Source organism: Mustela nigripes, chromosome 8 (assembly GCF_022355385.1).
Source record: "Mustela nigripes isolate SB6536 chromosome 8, MUSNIG.SB6536, whole genome shotgun sequence".
Classification (NCBI taxonomy): domain Eukaryota; kingdom Metazoa; phylum Chordata; class Mammalia; order Carnivora; family Mustelidae; genus Mustela; species Mustela nigripes.
Window position 1 is genome coordinate 64,506,670 of NC_081564.1, and position 20,007 is coordinate 64,526,676.

A 20,007-nucleotide genomic window follows, 5' to 3' on the forward strand; every position below is an offset into this window, starting at 1 on the left:
TTTTACATTAATGAATGTTTCAGTGGCCGCAGATGTTCTGGTTTTCATGAATGTGTTGAGGAACCTTCATCAGAATGTCTGTTTCATCAGCAGCTGAGAACAAGGCCATGAAAAACAAAAAATAGGAACATAGAATATTCATGTTTATAGTAAGCAAAAAGTAGGCTTGGTATGTTAGATCAAGGAAAGGATATTCTGAGTATCTTCTGGTTGCTGTCTACCATATATTAAACTGTTAGTAGAGTTGATAGAGCGGAATGAAGATTTCTTCTGGCACCTAATTAGCACACCATCTAGCTCAGTGTTTGTATCTGTCACCATTGGGACATCATAATTGCCTTCTGTAACATCACATGTACAGAGAGATATTTACTTGTTTTGCACATTCTTAGCACCATCCTTTTAAAACCAGACCACCAGTTAATGAAGTTTGCTCTGTATAGGTTACAACTCTTGTGTTTAAAGATTGTGTCTGTCCTGTTTCTCCATGATTAAGTAGAGTTGTAGCACACTCAGTACGGGAAGGATGTTAGGTTCTCATGTTAGCATATGGGGCATCTAGGTCGCCCAGTCAGTTGAAATCCAACTCTTGGTTTCCACCCAGGTCATGATCTCAGGGTCTTGGGATCCAGCCCTGAGGTCAGGGAGGAGTCTGCTTGAGATTCTCTCCTTTTCCCTCTCCCTCCTCTGCCCCTCTTCCCACTCATGCTTTCTCAAATAAATAAAATATTATATAAAAGAAGTTAGCATATGAGGCGGAGAATGTATGTAGGGCGTTTTAAGCTCCTTAAGTCATTCATAGACTATAGTATACTAGGTTTCCTGGGTTCACAAAGTAGTTGGTCTGTATTTAATGGCTGCTGTTTATGAAACAAAACATGTTGAAACACTAGGCTCACATTCAGCCTGATGAGAGGTATGTGGGAACTAGGAAAGGAGTGTGAGGAAACAGCGTAGTGAGGCCTGGCCTCTTCATACGCGTGTAGAGCAGCTTCTTCTGAGAGGAATAGCACAGAGGTTTGATGCATACAGTTACTTTGGGTGCTCATTTGCCAAATGCATGTAATTGAAAGGTTTTTTTTTTTTTTAAACGTAAGTGTGTACATTTGATGTTACTCCACTATAATTCCTCTCTTTGAGGATTTGAATATAAAAGTAATCATTCTAGCTAACTTTTTCTGAGACTAGTTTGCCTTTTTTTTTTTTAAGATTTTATTTATTTATTTCACACAGAGAGAGATCACAAGTAGGTAGAGAGGTCAGCAGAAAGAGAAGGGGAAGCAGGCTCCCTGCTGAGCAAAGAGGCCGATGCAGTGCTCAATCCTAGGACCCTGAGACCATGACCTGAGCCGAAGGCAGAGGCTTAACCCACTGAGCCACCCAGGCACCCCTGAGACTAGTTTTTTTGAAGCATTCTTTTTCATTGATGTTAAAGTCAGAATATATACATTTTAACTGTATCAGAGTTTTGAGGATCCTTTCTTGAATATTTTAAAGTTTTAAAATTGAAAATCCTTGTTTGGTTCCTTGCTGGGCTTGCAAGTTCAGTAATTGAGGATCAATATTACACCATTTTTAGTAGTTGTGTATGCTAGTATTTTGATAGTACTAAGTCCTTTGGATTTGACTGTTAAGCAGATGACAGATTTTAAAGGCCTGGCTAAGGGTAACTTTTGCTACTCAGAAAGGTAGGCATGTTGTATAGATAAATAATCTACCATTTCTGTTTATTGATTTTGTGTGTTTTTGTACAGGTTGCTTTCCTGTTGCATCTTTGACCTAGTTTCCTAGACTCTGCTCCATGATTTAACTTGAAAGTCTGAAATGAAGATGGAGGAGGCAGTGGGAAAAGTTGAAGAACTCATTGAGTCTGAAGTCCCTCCAAAAACATCTGAGCAAGAGACAACGAAGGAAGAAGATGGATCTGTAGAACTGGAATCTCAAGTTCAGAAAGATGGGGTAGTGGATTCTACTGTTCTGTCTTCAATGCCCTGCTTATTGATGGAACTGAGAAGGGACTCTTCTGAGTCTCAGTTAGCATCCACAGAAAGTGACAAGCCGACCACTGGCCGAGTTTATGAGAGTGACTCCTCTAATCACTGCATGCTTTCTCCTTCCTCTAGTGGTCACCTGGCTGATTCAGACACTTTGTCTTCTGCAGAAGAGAATGAACCCTCTCAGGCAGAGACAGCGGTAGAAGGAGACCCTTCTGGAGTGTCTGGTGCCACAGTTGGGCGCAAGTCTCGGCGTTCTCGATCTGAAAGCGAAACATCTACCATGGCTGCCAAGAAAAACCGGCAATCCAGTGATAAACAGAATGGCCGAGTCGCCAAGGTTAAAGGTCATCGGAGCCAAAAGCACAAGGAGAGAATCAGGCTACTGAGGCAGAAAAGGGAGGCTGCTGCACGAAAGAAGTACAACCTGTTGCAGGACAGTAGTACCAGTGATAGTGACCTGACTTGTGACTCAAGCACGAGCTCATCAGATGATGATGAAGAGGTTTCAGGGAGCAGCAAGACAATCACTGCAGAGATACCAGGTAGAGGATGTTTTTTAAACTGACTGTAGAGCAACCGATGGCATTTCTAAGCTGTCAGGCTCAGTTAGATGAGTGACACTTGAAAAAATCCAGGACCTGCAGCTCTGTGTAAATTTGAAGACTGCAGTGTATTAACAAGACATGGCCAATTTTAAAAACCTGTTCTGAGGTTTCCAGTGCACTTTAGCACATCAGCAAAAAATACTTAAATGGTTAATGATAGGGACAAGATTATTTTTAAGTAATGGAATTTCTCACAAGTCTCTTTCTCTGTAACACATGACCTGAACTCCCATCATTGCCTTTTTAGCACTGCTTAGATTTAATACTGTTCAACGTTATTACTAAGTAAATTCTCCTCAGGAATAGGCATTTTGCTTTATTATATAGCCACTGTACTTGAGCTTATGGTGTCTGAAATGACACGTTCCATCTTCTGTTAAAGTTTTCTAGTAGCTGTTCCTCCTAAAACAGTAGTTTTATGAGCTTTTTCCCAGGCCAGTGCATGATGAGATATTTATCCTTGTTGCACATTTTTCTATTCTGAGTTGTCACTTGCATTGGAAAGAATGCTTTTTTGCAGTATTTTCTCTTTACTTTAAGAAGTTTGATAGAAATCTCCTTATTCTAGCTCTCATTGGTGTAAGGGTATGTAATTTATTACATGTTTGACATATCTGCCTTTTCCATATTATCATGACTAGTACTGTGTACTACAAAGGCATTCTTGAGATTTCAAGGTGCAAGAATGATGAGGTCTGAATGGTTCTTAATTGGTGAATTCTCATTGAAGAGACTCTTATGATTAGAACATTTTATAAAGTACATGGCATTTAATAGATAATGACAGCATTGTTTATTGCTACATTAAAGAAGGGGAGGTTTTGGTTTTTAAAATTTTATGGGTGACTGTTCTTTCCTCTTATTTTTCTGAAAAGTTTGTTTCTATACATGAAGACAGCATATTGCTGATATACAAAGAATATTTCAAGAAAAATCATATTGGTTAATTGAGACTATAGCCAACCAAACTTACATAAACTCAGTAACAAGAATGATCCTATAGGTGTTCATCTTAAAATAATAAAAGTCTCATCCATATATTACATTAAATAGGCATTTTTAACAATTAGAAATGCTTACTGTTTTAGTATCTCTTGAACTCCTTTGGTAGTTCCTTGTGTTAAAATTGCTGGGGAGGGGGTTTATTTGAATTTCATCAGTTGAGTGCATGAGAGAAGCAACTTCGGGGTTGTTCTCAGACACATTCTAAGTATGTTTCAGTTTTTCATTTAATATTTTTTAGAAAGCTTGATTAGCACCTGTAAAATTGTTCATGCATTCTTATGTCCTGTGTTCTGATCTGTTAATCAAGATCATGTTGATACAGTGCTTAATTTTACTCACTAAACAGAGTTTTAGGTAACCACCCCAATATTTTGCCTCCTTATGGAAAGGGAAAAGAAGGTGGGTGAACAGAATAGACCCAGTTATAGAGGTGGCATGAGAAATGTGTTCATGGGCACTGTCCTGTTTGGGTCACATAGGTTAGGTGTGCTTTGTTTATATTATCCAGATTTCCTTGCTATTTGACTACTTTCACCAGTGTTTAAAACTTCCAAAACCCTGGTGGTCTGTTTCTTGTCTATTCTGAATTATATACAAACCAAAAGACCAAAGTAAGTTATCTGAGTCTGTGATTTAATTTCTCTTGCTCACAGCATTTAGTAAGGTTGTGGCTTTTGAAAGTTTGTAGGGTTTTCTAAGGTAATCCCGGAGAATCAAATGGTAGGTAAGGTGCTGGGCCACTTTATCTGACCACCTAGATTGTGTGCACTGCACAGGTTCGGGAGGTGCTGTTCATATGAGCAGGTATATAAAGTAGCAAAGATGGAGCAGCTGAAGTTTAAGTATTAGGAGGTTCCTTTCAAATGTCCATATTGCTACTCCTAAAAAATTATGACATTGTGCGTCTCTAATGTAATAATTATGTATATGTCCGTTTTCCTGAGTCACATTATGAGTTCAGGGACGGGGATGCATTCAACCTAATAGCAAGGGCAATTGTTGAAAAGTTGTATAAATTGTAAAGATTGAATAAATTATGAACTGACTTGGATAAATTATGACTGACTTGAACGTAGACATTCAGGTGAACTTAAACTCAATGTGCCTGACAGAATCTCTTGGATGTTGACGTTTGAATCAAGCTGTTTACACAGAATGGATATCAAGGGGAAAAGTAAAAACAGATTCTTGCTATCCTTTTTCATCAAGGTACCACTGATTTAGTAATTCAGAAAATGCTTCATTTATAAACTTTATCAGCAGCATAAATGTTGAAGGAATTAGACTTAATTCCTTAAAAGTTCTTTTACACCAATTTTACAATTAATGCATTTTCTTTTTTCATTTTTATTTTTTTAATGCATTTTCTTTTAAAGAGTGAAAATGGTGGAGACTTCTGTATTTTATAGTGCACGATCATGTTTAATTGAGTTTGATATCTGGAAACAAATGTTTATGAAGATTGTTTTTTAGTTAACAGTTAACTGACAGGCAGCTTATTATCCATGCTAAATCATTTTCTCCATGAAGTTTTTGAGGCTGTATTGCTGTTTTACGAAAGTGTTTGGAGAGATCATGTCAAGATAATTCTGACAGTTCTTGCACTTGGGGGACTTAGAGGTGAGCAAAATAGAGTATTTTATAGTGAATATTAATGTGAAAATACTTTGTAGTGGTCTTGAGTATTCAAGGTTTTAAATCAAATATCTCATTTATCTTTATAGATGATCTTTTTGTATTTTTTTTTTAAGATTTTATTTATTTATTTGACACAGAGAGAGAGAGATCACAAGTAGGCAGAGAGGCAGGCAGAGCGGGGGAAGCAGGCTCCCTGCTGAGCAGAGAGCCCTATGTGGGGCTCGATCCCAGGACCTTGAGATCATGACCTTAGCCGAAGGCAGAGGCTTAACCCACTGAGCCACCCAGGCGCCCCTCTTTTTGTACTTTTAATCACTCTTTGCAGTTTTATAGTTGGATAGTTGGACATCATTTCTCTGTAAAATCACTTTGAGTTGAAACTAGTTCTGTAAAGTCTGCTCTTGCAGGGAATTTTGATTTTAGTGAATATGAATGATGGACATCTGACTTCATTCAGGTAAAGAAATTAGTTCTCTAAAGAGACTTACTTAGGTCCATCAGTGTACATGGGGAGCAAGGAAAAGTTTTTTCCAATAACTTTTTTTTTTTTAAAAGATTTTACTTATTTGAGACAGCGAGCGAGAGAGTAGGAGTGGGGGAGCAAAGGGAGATGCATACTCCCCACTGAGCAGGGAGCTTGACACGGCTTGATCCCGGGACCCCAAGGATCATGACCTGAGCTGAAGGCAGACGCTTCACTGAATGAGGCACCCAGGCTCCCATAGCTGTTGTTTTTGATAAATATTTAGTGTAGAGTAAACCTGAGGGTAGCTTCATCTTGTCTTGGCTGTAATGACCTGCTTTTGTGTGCTTTAAAAGTCCATCATATAAATGCCTCTTCAGACTGAGGTTCCAAAAATAGTACCCACCTTTGTTAGGTAAGGGTCAATTATCTAATTTTGCATTTAGAAAATCTCTATTTTGGAGAATGTCAGGGAGGCTGTTGAGGACAGCTGTCCAAGATCATGTAATTTGCAGTCCATGTGGTCAGGTCAGCCCCACTGAAGCCAGGATCTTGGTATCCCTTATTCACCATACACATTTATTCCCTGAAATGCATCCTGATAAGCTATTATCTTAGCTCACAGTGTTTCTGAGGCAGAGACTTACTATGCTTCATCAACTAATTCTTGTTTGAAAATGAAAAAGAATTTTTTAAGTAGTAAATGCTTTGTAGAAAATTTTGAAAACAGAAAAATATGAAGTAGAAGATTAAAATCACCCACAATCCTGCTTTTGTTAACATTTGAGTATGTTGCCTTTTATAATATGTAACAAAATTCACCACCCTATATATACTTCCATCTTCCTTTCCTCTTAACATTGCGTTTTGAACATTTTAACAAAACACAATATTCTCCCTAAAATGTGTGGATTTTGAATTATTTAGCTGACTGTAAGATAAATTCCCCAGTTTTGGGCCTTTGAGCTGTTTTTAGTTTTTGCTATTATGAGAAAAGGCTATGAATACATTAAGGCTCTTGACACAGACTGCTTTTTAGAATATATTAAGTTTATTGCATCCAGGAGTTTGTGTTCGTCGCATTATATTCTTACTGTTGAACATTTATATTTTTAAAAAGTCTTGCAGATTTGATGGAAGAATTGTATCTTAGTGTTAATTTGCATTTCTTTGATTACTAGTGAAGTTGAAAAATCATGTTTGGCCATTTGTTATTTTGGTAAACATTCTATTCACACTCTTCGCACATTTTCCTCCTGCCACATTTGTTTTTCTTACTGATTGGTGAGTGTTCTTAGCCTGTTGGGGATTGAATTACTTGAAAATTTTTTATATTAAACAGTGGGAACTCAAGGGCGAAGACCCCAAGCCCACATCAGCAGTCCTTAACAGATTTTTTCCTGGATTGAATATGAAGTGGCTAAAAGCACCACCTTCCCATTTTAAGCCTCTTGTATTCTTACTGTATTTTAGGAGACTCACTGATAACAAAGCACTGAGACATAGTAATCAGGTGGAAACTGCCTATTTTCAGCTTAGTAAATGCAAACAAGGCAGGTAAAATCTGCAGTTTTCAATCTGACTATAGGTTAGAATCACTTGGGAGCATTTAAAACTAAAGATGCCCAGGCCCCACTCCAGACCAATTCAATCAGGATCTCTGGGTCTCACCCAAGGCATCAGCACTTTTTCCCAGCTTTTTTGAGATACAGTTGAAACACAACATTATGTAAGTTGGAGGTGTACAATGTGGCAATTTGGTATTATGCATATATTGCAGAATGATTACTGCAGTAGGCTTAGTGCAGATATCTGTCACTTCACATAGGTGTGTTGAGAACATTTAAGATCTGCTCTCAGCAGCTTTCAGATATACAGTACATTGTTAATTGCAGTCACCATGCTGTACATTACATCCCAAGAACTTATTCATCCTATAATTGGAAGTTTGTACCCTTTGATCACTTTTACCCATCTCCCTATTCATCCACAGTATATACTGTATGAGTTCCCTTATTTTACATTTACCTACATGTGAGATCATGCGTTTTTAAAGCTCCCCAGGTGATTACCATGAGCTGCCAGGGCTGAGAGCTACTAGTCAGTTAAGTGGTGATGTTTTAAGGCTCCCATAGCTAAAAGTCATTGTGAAACTAGTAGTCTGATTCAGTTCTGTTACTGCTAATGGGCATCAAGTTATGAACAGTGGAGTCCAGTTTTTAAAAATCATATTAGTTATAAAAACCACAACACAGTTCTGTATTAATTAACAAGCATAAGCATTCTTTTCTTTTACTTCAGTTAAGGGATTATTTTCAAAGCATGCATTGTTTAAATGTGGTTTTCTCTGTGGTACAATGTCTGGATAATGTTACTTCAAATTTGGAAGCTTCACAGTCTTACTGGTGGGTATTTTTTGGTCAGTCTCTTATGTTAAAGCACTAAGGTATTATTTTCGGCCTGCTTTTCCTAACTTCCCAAAGTTGAGTGCCTGTATTAACTTTGTGTACATGCAAAAGTGTAAGCTTTGCTTTCAATAAGTCTTTTTTGCAAAGTAGGATTATCTTAGTAGTATTAATAAAAGGACATGCATGTGTTTAAGGTGAGAATATGGTCCCTGGTTTTTGTTTTTTTTTTGTTTTTTTTTTTTTTTTTTAAAGATTTTTTTTATTTTTTTGTAAGAGAGAGAGAGAGTGAGAGCGAGCACAGGCAGACAGAGTGGAAGGCAGAGTCAGAGGGAGAAGCAGGCTCCCTGCGGAGCAAGTAGCCCGATGTGGGACTCGATCCCAGGACGCTGGGATCATGACCTGAGCCGAAGGCAGCTGCTTAACCAACTGAGCCACCCAGGCGTCCCTGTTGTTTTGTTTTGTTTGAAGGTTTTATTTATTCATTTGACAGAGAGAGAGGGGGAAGTAGGCTCCCCGCCCAGCAGAGAGCCCCATGCGGAGCTCGATCTCAGGGACTGTGAGACCATGGCCTGAGCCAAAGGCAGAGGCTTAACCCACTGAGCTACCCAGGAGCCCCCCCCTGGTGTTTTTTTTTTTTTAAATAGACTGTTTTTTAGAGCAGCTTTAGGGTTGAAGCAAAATTGAGCTGAAGGTACAGAGACTTCCCAAATATTTTCTGCCCCGTCATATGGACAAACTTCCCCACTATCAGCACCCCCACCAAAGGCAGTGATGAACCTGCATTGACTATGCTATCACTCAGAGTCCGTAGTTAATATTAGGGTTCACTCTTCTGTGGGTCTTGACAAATGCATAGTTAATTGGTCCTTGATTTTTATTTATTTTAAAGATTTTATTTATTTATTTGACAGAGAGAGATCACAAGCAGGCAGAGAGGCAGGCAGAGAGAGAGGAAGGGAAGCAGGCCCCCTGCTGAGCAGAGAGCCCCATGCAGGACCTGATCCCAGGACCCCGAGACCATGACCCGAGCCGAAGGCAGTGGCTTAACCCACTGAGCCACCCAGGCGCCCCGGTCCTTGATTTTAATACTTTAAAATGTCTTATTAATCAGTGTTTATTACTACATATTACTACATAGTATATTACATATACTACATAATACATATTACTACATATTACTACATAATATACTACATATTACTACATAGAGATGTAGTCATCTCTGTGAGGCTGCAACTTATCTCAGTATCCTTAGCATAAGTATTCTTACACCATTTTCTGAATTCAGCCATTTTTCAGTGTTTGCTGAAAAAGAGTAGCACCAGAATCTGAAACAGATCAAAGTAGTCCTCTTAATTACCTATCCTATACACTTAAGTTTAATCTATCCAGCACTTGTAATGGGGATAAACTGCTTAAAGAAAGTTTAACATTCTTTAAATTTCACTTAGTGTTTCCATAAGCCAAACACAAAATTTTGGGAAAGGTACGTTCTTGAGAAAGTTTTTGTATGAACAAGATATATATTTTTTTAAACATGAGGACAAGGGATGGAGTGGTCAGGGGAAAAGTAATAATATCAAAGAATAATAAACTTACTCTATTTGCTAAGTAGAATTGGGCCAAAAATTTGTTTCATAGCCGTTTAGGCATTGAAAAGAGGTGGTATGACTGATTAAACAATTCTCATTATCTAGGAGAAACACTGCTAGTATTTTTTTTTTTTTTAAGATTTTATTTATTTATTTGACACAGAGAGAGTACAAGCAGGGGGAGTGGCAGGCAGAAGAAGAGGGAGAGGGAGAAGCAGGTTCATTGTCGAGGCAGGGAGCCTGATGTGGGGATTAATCCCAGGACTCCAGGATCATAACCCAAGCCGAAGGCAGACGCTTAACCGACTGAGCCACCCGGGCACCCCAATACTACTATTCTTAAAACTGAGACCTGGGTGATTTTTCTTTTGCGTCTTCATAAAAAGCCACTATGAGATAAAGTAAACCGTATTTTCAGAAGTACTGTGGAATAAATACAATAGAGCATTTCGTATGGCTGTTCTTTGTAAGACTTCTTTGTATAGGTAGAAGGGCTAAGGCCAGGATTGATTGATTTCCATCACTCATTTATTCAGCAGATATTTGAGCACCTACTATGTAGCACGTGAGTGTAGCAGTGAATGAAAAGTCTCTGCTGTCATGGAACTTACTCTTTTTTTGAGGAGATGGATGCTATCAGGAATATACATCATGGATAATAATGAAGCAGGATATAAGAGATAAAGATTGACTAGGAATGGGGTAGAAAAGCTAGTTTAGATAGTACTGTAGTCAGGAGTGGTCTGATGAGGTAACATTTTTAAAATAGTTTCCTAAAGAAAAGAGGTTGGCATTATTAGTTTTATTGGAGACCCAGTCCAATCCAAATCAAAGATAATCACCTAGTTCAAGGATAAAACAATGTTTAGAGGAACAGATCCTGAACTGGAATCCCATGAGATGACTTCCTACTGTGTATTAATAGCTGTACACTGTTCACACATTTGGAAAGTGCTGGACCATGTTGAAATAGGTTTCTTTACTGCAGGACAACTCAGAGCCGTTAATGTGCTCTGCAGAGGAAGAGGATATGATTCGTAGCATATTCTAAACTTAACCACAAAACCTTTTTTTTGTTTGTTTGTTTTAAATAAAGGCATACCTTTTAGCACTTGCGTAGACCTGGGTTTGTAAAAAGCTGACCCAGAGGCATATACATGGATTGTATATATCCTTTACATAGTTTCCCATAAAGAATATTTTTTAACTTAATACAAGAGCTTTTGATATGAATCGGTCAGTTGAGAATTAATTGTATACTGACTTATTATGGATCAGCTGTGAAAACAGCTTTTAGAATTTTAAAGTTAAAGCAGTGAAAATATCACCTGGGGAGCTTAAAACAAAGTGACCTTCAGTGCCTAGGAGCCCTAGGTTTTGATATTTGTTAAACCACTCCAGGTTTTTATGTTCAGCAGAGGTTGAAAATCACTTACAGATTAATAATTAGTTGTATAGTAACACAATACAGGTTGCTGGGCGAATAATATTGAAGCTGTGAAAAATGGTAGTGTTACGTTACTTAATTTTTCTTGGAGTTACTTTACTTTTGTTAATTTAAGTGCTTGCGTATCAGTGCTTTACATGGCTCTTTCTAGTAATGCTTAAGCCATTTTCCTAAATAGGCATGTCTTAATAAAAAATACAATTTTCTGAATTAATGATGTTTTATCAGATGGCCTCAATGTCTTTAAAGCTGACTTCAGTCGTGCTGGGGGATCTGAAGGAGCGCCCAGGGAAATTCCAGGATTACTTGACAGGGGTGCTGTGTGTGATAGGCACTGCATAGGCAGTGTCCTGGAAGAGGCCATGTGTTTTTCCAAGATGCAGAGGCAGACAGAGGAGAAGTTTCACGTGTGGATGGAAAAGCTAACTCACCTTGACACTGGCGAAGAGAACAAGCAGCTGTGGAACCCAGGGAACTTAAAATGCAACTAGTTGGCCAAAGAATTTCCCCTCTCACCCAGTCAGGTGCTTATATGCAGATGCCTGATTTCCAAGAACTACCACAGCAGCCCTTTGGTTCTTGTGTGACTTGTCGAAATGTTGACAGTACAGAATTCCCGAAGACTTTTAACAGTTTTCCAGCTAACTTTGCCAAAAATGGCAATATTACAGAACAGCCTTTGAATCTGTCACAAATTCAGTTGTGTTTACTATCTGGTTTTTGGATTGTATAAGAAGGAATATAGTTTTGCCTATTTTAAGTTTCTTTTGATGGTGTTTTAAAAATTATGATAGTAAACAGTTTCTTTTTTAAAAATTAGATATTCAAAACAGCAGAGTTGGATAAATTTTAGCTTGTGTTTCATTACATTTGGTTGGAACATAGAACCATATTTAGATGATAATAGGAGCGATCTTCATCTTTATGCTTTTTTGTGCCAAAAATATAAATAAGATATAAGATAGGGAATGTTAGTGAATCCAAATAGTTAAGTGATTAATTCCTTGAGAATCTCTTAGCATTTATTCTCTAAAAACACTGTTGACTCCCTTCTATTTTCAGTGGAGGAAATCATGTAATTAATCCCACTCTGAAGATCATAAATGATGAATGTACTGCATGAACATTTTTATATCATTCTTCCATATGTCATTTAATGAATGCATTTGTTGCTTGTCTTTAATGAATTATAACTTTCAGTAACATATGTATGTAGGAAGAATGAATTAGCTTTTGAGGAAATGTATACTACCTACTATGCAAGATATTGTAGAGAAAGCAGAATAGAATGGAATTTGATTATATGCATGAGAATTTTTCATTGCTACATAGATGAATTTGTATCTTCAGCATTAACTTAAAGCTCAGCGCCTGAGTAACTTGGCAGACAACATTTGGTGAAATTGTCTGGTTCCCTGATGTAAAGGGTACTTCTAGAGGAAACAGATGAAATGTTCACACTGTTAATTAAGGGTGTATATTGAATGGGTTTTTTTCAGTTACTAGTGACTAAGTATATTAGCTAATGTACTACCGATTTAATTTTGTTTTTAATCCCTAGACAGAAAATAAATGGCCCTTTGGCATGTTAAAGGGCCCATAAGTATGTCAAAGGGGAGAAAACATCACAGGATTGAAAGTCTTACAACATGATAGCTGTTTTTATGTGTAGCCTGGGATTGGGAAATATTGATATTTTATCTTTTCAGGGTTGGTAAGACTATTGTGAGAAACTGCTAAATTAGGATGAAATTTTTTTTTTTTTTTAAAGATTTTATTTATTTATTTGACAGAGAGAAATCACAAGTAGATGGAGAGGCAGGCAGAGAGAGAGGGAAGCAGGCTCTCCGCTGAGCAGAGAGCCCGATGCGGGACTCGATCCCAGGACTCTGAGATCATGACCTGAGCCGAAGGCAGCAGCTTAACCCACTGAGCCACCCAGGCGCCCCTAGGATGAAATTTTTAAATAGGAATATGTAACCTTGATAACACTTTTTTTTTAACATTTTGCTTTATATTTGATTTACTTAAAATAAAAATTTATTAGTCTTTTCCTTCAAATTTATAACTTCTCAATATGAAAAAGGGTAATATTTTAATATTTAATGAAATTGCAACTTTGGGAGAACTGTAATTCTCTGTTTTGTAAGAGAAGGATGGGTGGTTTACATAACAATGAAGACCTTTATTTTAATAATTTATCAGTAACTTTACTCAGAAAATTGTCAGTACATTTTCTGTTTAGTTCTTTATCCAAATATTTGTTACTTCTAAATTAACTGTAATAGAACAAGTCATTTTTTTTTCTTTTCTAGTTTTTGTTATTCGAAAAATAAACTGGGTGGTTTTTTTTCTCTTTTTTTTTTCTTTTTTCTTTTTTAGAAACTGATGGATAAGGAGTTGGGAGTTAACTTTGGGGGAGGCTTGTTAATGTGCTCCATTCTTTTTGGAGAATGTGTGGTAGGAATTGATGAAAAAGACTAGAAGTCTCTTCTTTATTGTGTAATGACTGTCAGATTTCCTGAACTTGGTATTTGACAAATAGGGGTAAGGTTTGAACACCAGTGCAACTTGCAATAAATTTCTTAACATCAGCTAAGCTCTTACATAATGTTAGTATGAATTTTTACCATAAACTGTATAAGAGTTTATTATAACAGATTTCTTTGAAATGATCATGCAACATTTGTAAATGACTTCAGCTAGTGTTTTTCTTTTTTTAGTTTAAGTTTTATATCAACAGAAGAACATACTAGTTTGGGATGACTGACTAGATTATAAGTAATGTGTAATCTTTACTTGAATTTGAGATATTTTCAGGGAAGTTTGTTCTGTCTTCAGTTTCTTACTGGGATCACAGATTTTACTAGATATGGACTTTTAGGCATAAAAAATGTTAATTTAGGGGGGCGCCTAGCTAGCTCTGGTAGAGCATGCAACTCTTGATCTGAGTCAGGAGTTCATACCCCACATTGGGCATGGAACCTACTTAAGAAAATGAAGTTAATTTCAGCATGTTAATGTGACTTTTTTTTCTATGCATGTGTAAACGGCTTTAAGCACTTAGCAGGTTTCTTTTTTATTTCATGATTTAATATTTGATATATTAAGCATGTACTGCTGTTTTTTATTTTTAAAATAGAAAATATGAATTCATCTTTTAAGAATAACACAAATTATTCCTAGTATTGATTGGATATATTCTAGTTTTTGTTACTAGATAATTGAGCAAAAAGTCTACAGATATATTTTTGCATTTAAGAGAAAAATGAAAAAATTTCAGTGGAATAGAATTATCAAAGATAGTTTTTAATTGACATTCTAGGTAGGACAAGATTTTAGATATTTAGGAAGGTGTCAAACAGTAATTTTGGGAAGCCTTTCTACATAATTTTGGGTAAAGAGGTGAAAAAAGGTTTTGGTAGAAAGAAAAGGACCACCAGATATATTGATTTCACTCATAGAATATATTCCAAAATACTAAAATTTATTCTAAAGTAAAATTGGACACTTTGTGGTTTGGAGTGTTTAAGAATAATTTTGAAGCAGAAACATACATGCAAATTTTATCCTGATTTTCAGTTTCTCACAGTGCCTTGAAAATGTGTTGCTCTCTTAGGGAATATTGTTTTGAAAAACAGTAAGTTTTTATATGAGTTGTGCTTTAAAATGATCACACCTTGTCCAGATTGCACAATTTAAAAATACCTATTTTAAAAAAAAGTTTGATTTTATATTCTGTATATTTAAAGAAGTATCAAGTATTGAAGTAGTTTTAATACATATTTTTATATGATTGCTGTTGTGGATTATTGAATTCTCCTTTAGCGAGTCAAAGTCTTTATCCCTAAAATTATACCCCCTCATCCATGGGGATTATGTCCCAAGACCCACGTGGATGCCTGAAAGAAACCACGGGTAGTACCACTCTACATACATTTTTTTTTCCTATACAGACATACCTGTGATAAAGTTATATTAACTAGGCACAGTAAGAGATTAACAACAGTAATGAAATAGAACATTTATAACAACATATTGTAATTGAAAGTATGTAAATATAATCTGAGAATCTCTCATTGTCCTGTACTCGCCCTTCTTGTGATGATTTGAGGTGATAAAATGGGGTGATGAGAGGAAGTGAGGTGAACGACACATGCGCTATGACGTAGTGTTTGGCTGCTGTTGACCTTCTGACCATTTGTCAGAAGGCGGATCATCTGCTTCTGGACCACTGTTGACTAATGTAACTGAGACCATGGAAGTGAACCATGGCTAAAGGGGACTGTTGTACTACAGGGACTACAAATAAGAAATGGAAATGACTTTTGGATCATGTGTGGCATTTTAATGTAGGTATTGTTTTAGAAGTGCCTAGTGGTCCTCCCTAACTTCTCTTGAATTCCCTTAATTTTCCTAGAATTTTACAAAGGGTAAGAGATGTATCCTGTTCTGACCTTTTTGTAGTATATAAAGGGCTAATGCTGGGAAGAAACCTTTCAACCTCTAAAGCATAGACATGGTTGAAATGCTTTTTAATAAAGAATAAAGTCCCATATTTGAGCATGTCATTTCTCTAATGTGTACATATGGAATTAGGTGATGATCTTTAAAAAGGAGCATATCCCCTCAGTAAAGGTAAATGTGTTTTCGGAAGCTCTGTCTACAGACTACTTCCTGCCTACTTTTTACTAATTCAGTGTTCTAAAACATTAGATTTTTAATTATTTTAAGAACATTTAACCAGCAGATTAGAACGATCTGGTTATTCGAGCCATTTGTTAGATAATAATAACTCTCAATTGTATTGATGTGTATTTTGTGCACATTATTAAAAACGAGTGTAATCAAAGCCCAAATAAAATTTTAATTTATAACACAACACAGTGAAATTAAAATCTTATGATGTAATGTTTTGCATGAAGTGTTTTTTTTAACTTTAAGAAGTAGAATAAAGGATTCTGTCATTTTGGGGCTCCAAAAGAAAAAGCCTGTCTGTTACTGAAGAGGAATGAGAGTCATCTTAAGGATGTGTATGTCTGCGCATGTGTGTGTACACATATGCCCATTCAGAATTCTGAAATAATTTCTGTATTTTTACTAACGTTCTATTTGACAAGTTGTTGGAGACAGATAACTATGTAATAGTCTTACAGGGATTTTATTGGATTTACATCATTAATATCCATTCATTGCTTCTTACTTGTATGTAAGAAAAAGAGTTGCCCACATATAAGCTTAGTTAGCATGATTAAATTGGAGAAAAGTGTTACTTTATGGATATTCTTTTTATTGCCAAGGTTTTTGGCCTCGTTTCACTAGCAGACTGAGTAAAAAAATAATTTTGCTTCATTGCTTTTGTCATTCTCTACTGTTACAGATTTGCCAGCAGAGATCCAGGTCTCTGGATCTAGGTATATCTCAACTTACCTAAGGTTTATTACTTAAAATTTGTATGCAAATCAGAATATTAGAAATGAAATAATTTAAAATGAATTAAATCTGCTTGTTAATAAAAGAAGTGCCATAGTGAATCTTTTTCTTGAGCAAATCACCCAAGTTGGTATTACTGATAATTTTCATTTTTAATGTCTAGCTGAATTTGCCTAATGCTACAGCTATGTGGAAGTCATAGGAAAGATGGCGAACAGATTTCTTGCTGTTTTTTGTTTAGAATAACAGATTATAGGCATCTTAAGGATGGTGACCTTTTAAAGTAAGTGTACCTGTTACCTTTCTTTAGTTTATACTGATTTCCCTCTCTCCTGTTTGTATTTAAATGATACAGTGATGGAGACAATGAAAAAGATCTTCTGGAATGTCACATGTTAGAAAATACAGCATCAGAACTCTTTCAGCAAATTTATTAAGCTTGAAATTCATTTTCTGTTCAGTAAAAATTGTTCTTGAAGGAAAATTCTCAGATCCTTTCTAAAAATGGTGTGTGTCCATAATCATTGTACAGATAAGAAACTTGTCTTCTTAATTTGTCTAGAATGAATTCTTCACAACATGAATAGCTTCTGAGTTTCTATACTTCTTTTTTTCTTGGTTTTTGTTTTTAATTCCTCTGAATTTTAGGAAAGTAGTGGGATTGAAAACAATTAGTTTCTAGCATTGAATAGATCTTCTTAACCTTAAGTTAAATTTACCACAACATAAAGTAGAAGACATCCTAAAAATTGAAGGAATAATAATCTATGAGGAAATATATTCTTTGGTAATGAAATCTTATAACTTTAAGATTTGGGGAGAATGTTATCAAATAACTGATTTTTATTTTATTGCATTTTCTTTATATCTTTTACCTAACTGCATTTGAAATGTAATAACTAATCTAGATAAATAAAAGTTTTAAAAAAGAAATGTTTCTTGTTGCTATGTTGAGGACAACATTGGTTATATTAGTGATTCTCTACCAGTTAATTCACATTAGGTGTTTGGAAGTCAAGAAACTTGCTTTTCCATAATGTAATGATGGTATTAATTTGTAGTTAGAATAATATTTTTGAGATAATTTTCAGGTTTTTTTTTGTAATTGATGTATTGAGAAAGGTATTAACAAATTCCAATGTTAATACAAAAGTTGAGATTCTTTTCCTTTGCATGTTCTATTAAGTTATCCTCCTAAAAATTGACTACTTTGAGAAGTAATCAGAAAAGAGTGAAGGTATCTTTAGCAGGGAGTATAGACATGGAGATGTGGCTAAAATCATACCTAATTTTTATGTCCTTCATGTACATAGTACAGTTATTTCAGTTTTGTTCCCTATAGATCTGAATATTAAAGCAGTAGGTTGTTGTTTGTTTCTGAAATAGGCAGAAAAATCGAAAGATGGTGACCTCTTCAGATGCCCTGTTTTCTGTATTTTTAGGGTCTTTTTTTGAATATCCAGATACATATTACCTGAGTTATCTCATGAATAACCTCATAATTTTCCCAGCTTTGTAATTAGGGGTGAAATGTTAAAATTAAATTTTCTTTCTTGCGATCAGCTTTCTAACAACTCTGATAATCTTTAGTATTTGCTTTTATCTCTTTAGTCCTTTTAGAATTAACTCTTAATCAGTATCATAGGTAACTTTTCTGGGTGACAAAGTGATCTGTCATTGACCAGTATGATATAAGGACAGACATGTTTAAAACTTGATTCCCATCTTGCAAACTTAATAATCTCAAAAATGTTAATAATTGGGATGAGTATAGTGGAAAAAGCACAAAATAGACATTGATTCAGTTTTATTTTGAAAATGACTTAATGCTAGGTGCCTGGTGGCTCCATTGGTGGAACATGTGACTCTTGATCTTGGGGTTTAAGTTCGAGCCCCACTTTTGGTGTAGAGATTACTTTAAAAACAAGTAAAAATTTAAGAAGTACAATGACTTACTGCTTAAACATAAATTTTCAGTGCATATTGCACATTTCATTTCCATTTAGCCCTGTTCTCTCAGACATTTTTCTTTTCACCGAAATAGCTTTTGATAGTATTTTGCAGAAAATATATACACACACAGTTTTTTGTATTTAAAGGTGCTTTTCTAGAGATAGCACTTTTCTATATAGATTTTTGTTTTTTTCTGGTAGAGGTAATTGTCTTTTCTAAGAGCTGCTTTGAAAACGACTGCTTTCTGTTTCTTCAAATTGTGTGTGTGTGTGTGTGTGTGTGTGTGTGTCTGAGAGAAAGAGAGAGAGAGTAATAAAAATATAGCATAAGTATTCTCAAGTATTTTTTCTTATGTGCAAATATAAATTTTCACTTTGGTAAGTATTTTGGTATGTAAAGAAAAAGCCTTTTTTTTTTTTTTTTTTTTTGGAGTAGGTTTTGCTAACATGCAAATTTCCTTCTTGAGGTTTGCCCTTTCCCTCGATTCCTCTTATCCACACCTTATTCCCCCATACCTCATTCCCTCACCTGGCCACCACACATACATACTCTCCCTTCTTAGACCCCTTGAGTAGGTAATTTCTAAGGAGTCTTTCAGGTGTAACTGTTTTGAAACTGACTATCTGGTTTGAGGCCAAGTGTGATTTCCATCTTTATCTTGATGTTATAGATAATGGCACTGGGCCTAGGCCCTTTAATGACTATGGCAATAGAGATTGTATGGGATCATTTGGCAGTAACAAGATAGATTTTTCCTCTCCTCATGAGGGGTTTCAGGAAATAGGCTATAATAGGGACAACAGAAGGAATTTTCTGTGGGCTTTACTATATATTACTATAGTTATAGAAGTGGGAGTTGAAGGGGCAAAACATCTGTTGGGCCATTGCCCCACCTTTCCTTGGGCCTAACACTTAACCTGTAGAGAAGGAGAATTGGCATTCTAGGATATCTGGGATACAAGAGGAATTCCTGTCTCCTAGATCTAATCAGACCTCATACTGGGAGACTGACAACACTTGTGTTAGTGAGAGGGCTCTGTAGGCAAGGATGGTGCAAAATATGAAATAATCCAAAAATGATCTCTTTGGCTTTGAAACACTTTCATATGAATACACCCAAACTGACATGACACTTGAGACAAATATAAACATACAAAAGCTCCATTTGTGGTGATCTCAGTAATCCTAGCAAAGCATTTACTTCACAGGTTGGGTTAAAATTCTTTTTAAACATATAATGTATTATTTGCCCCAGGGGTACAGGTCTGTGAATCAACAGGCTTACACATTTCACAGCACTCAACATAGCATATACTCTCCCCAATGTCCATAACCCAGCAACCCTACCCCTGTCCCCCTACCCCCCAGCAACCCTCAGTTTGTTTTGTGAGATTAAGAGTCTTTTATGGTTTGTCTCCCTCCCGATCCCATCTTTTTTTTTTTTTTTTTTTTTTTTTTTTTTTTTT

General features: G+C 36.0%; 1 protein-coding gene across 3 annotated transcripts in view; it reads left to right on the forward strand.

Annotated features, from left to right (window-relative positions):
• Positions 1-20,007, forward strand: part of ARK2N (arkadia (RNF111) N-terminal like PKA signaling regulator 2N) — an 88,101-nt gene that overhangs the window by 41,353 nt on the left and 26,741 nt on the right. For all 3 annotated transcript variants that reach the window (XM_059409588.1, XM_059409587.1, XM_059409590.1), the window contains exon 2: positions 1,755-2,539. In XM_059409588.1, coding sequence (XP_059265571.1) covers positions 1,825-2,539 — 715 coding nt within the window. In that variant the 5' untranslated portion in view covers positions 1,755-1,824. The remainder of the gene's footprint in view (positions 1-1,754; positions 2,540-20,007) is intronic.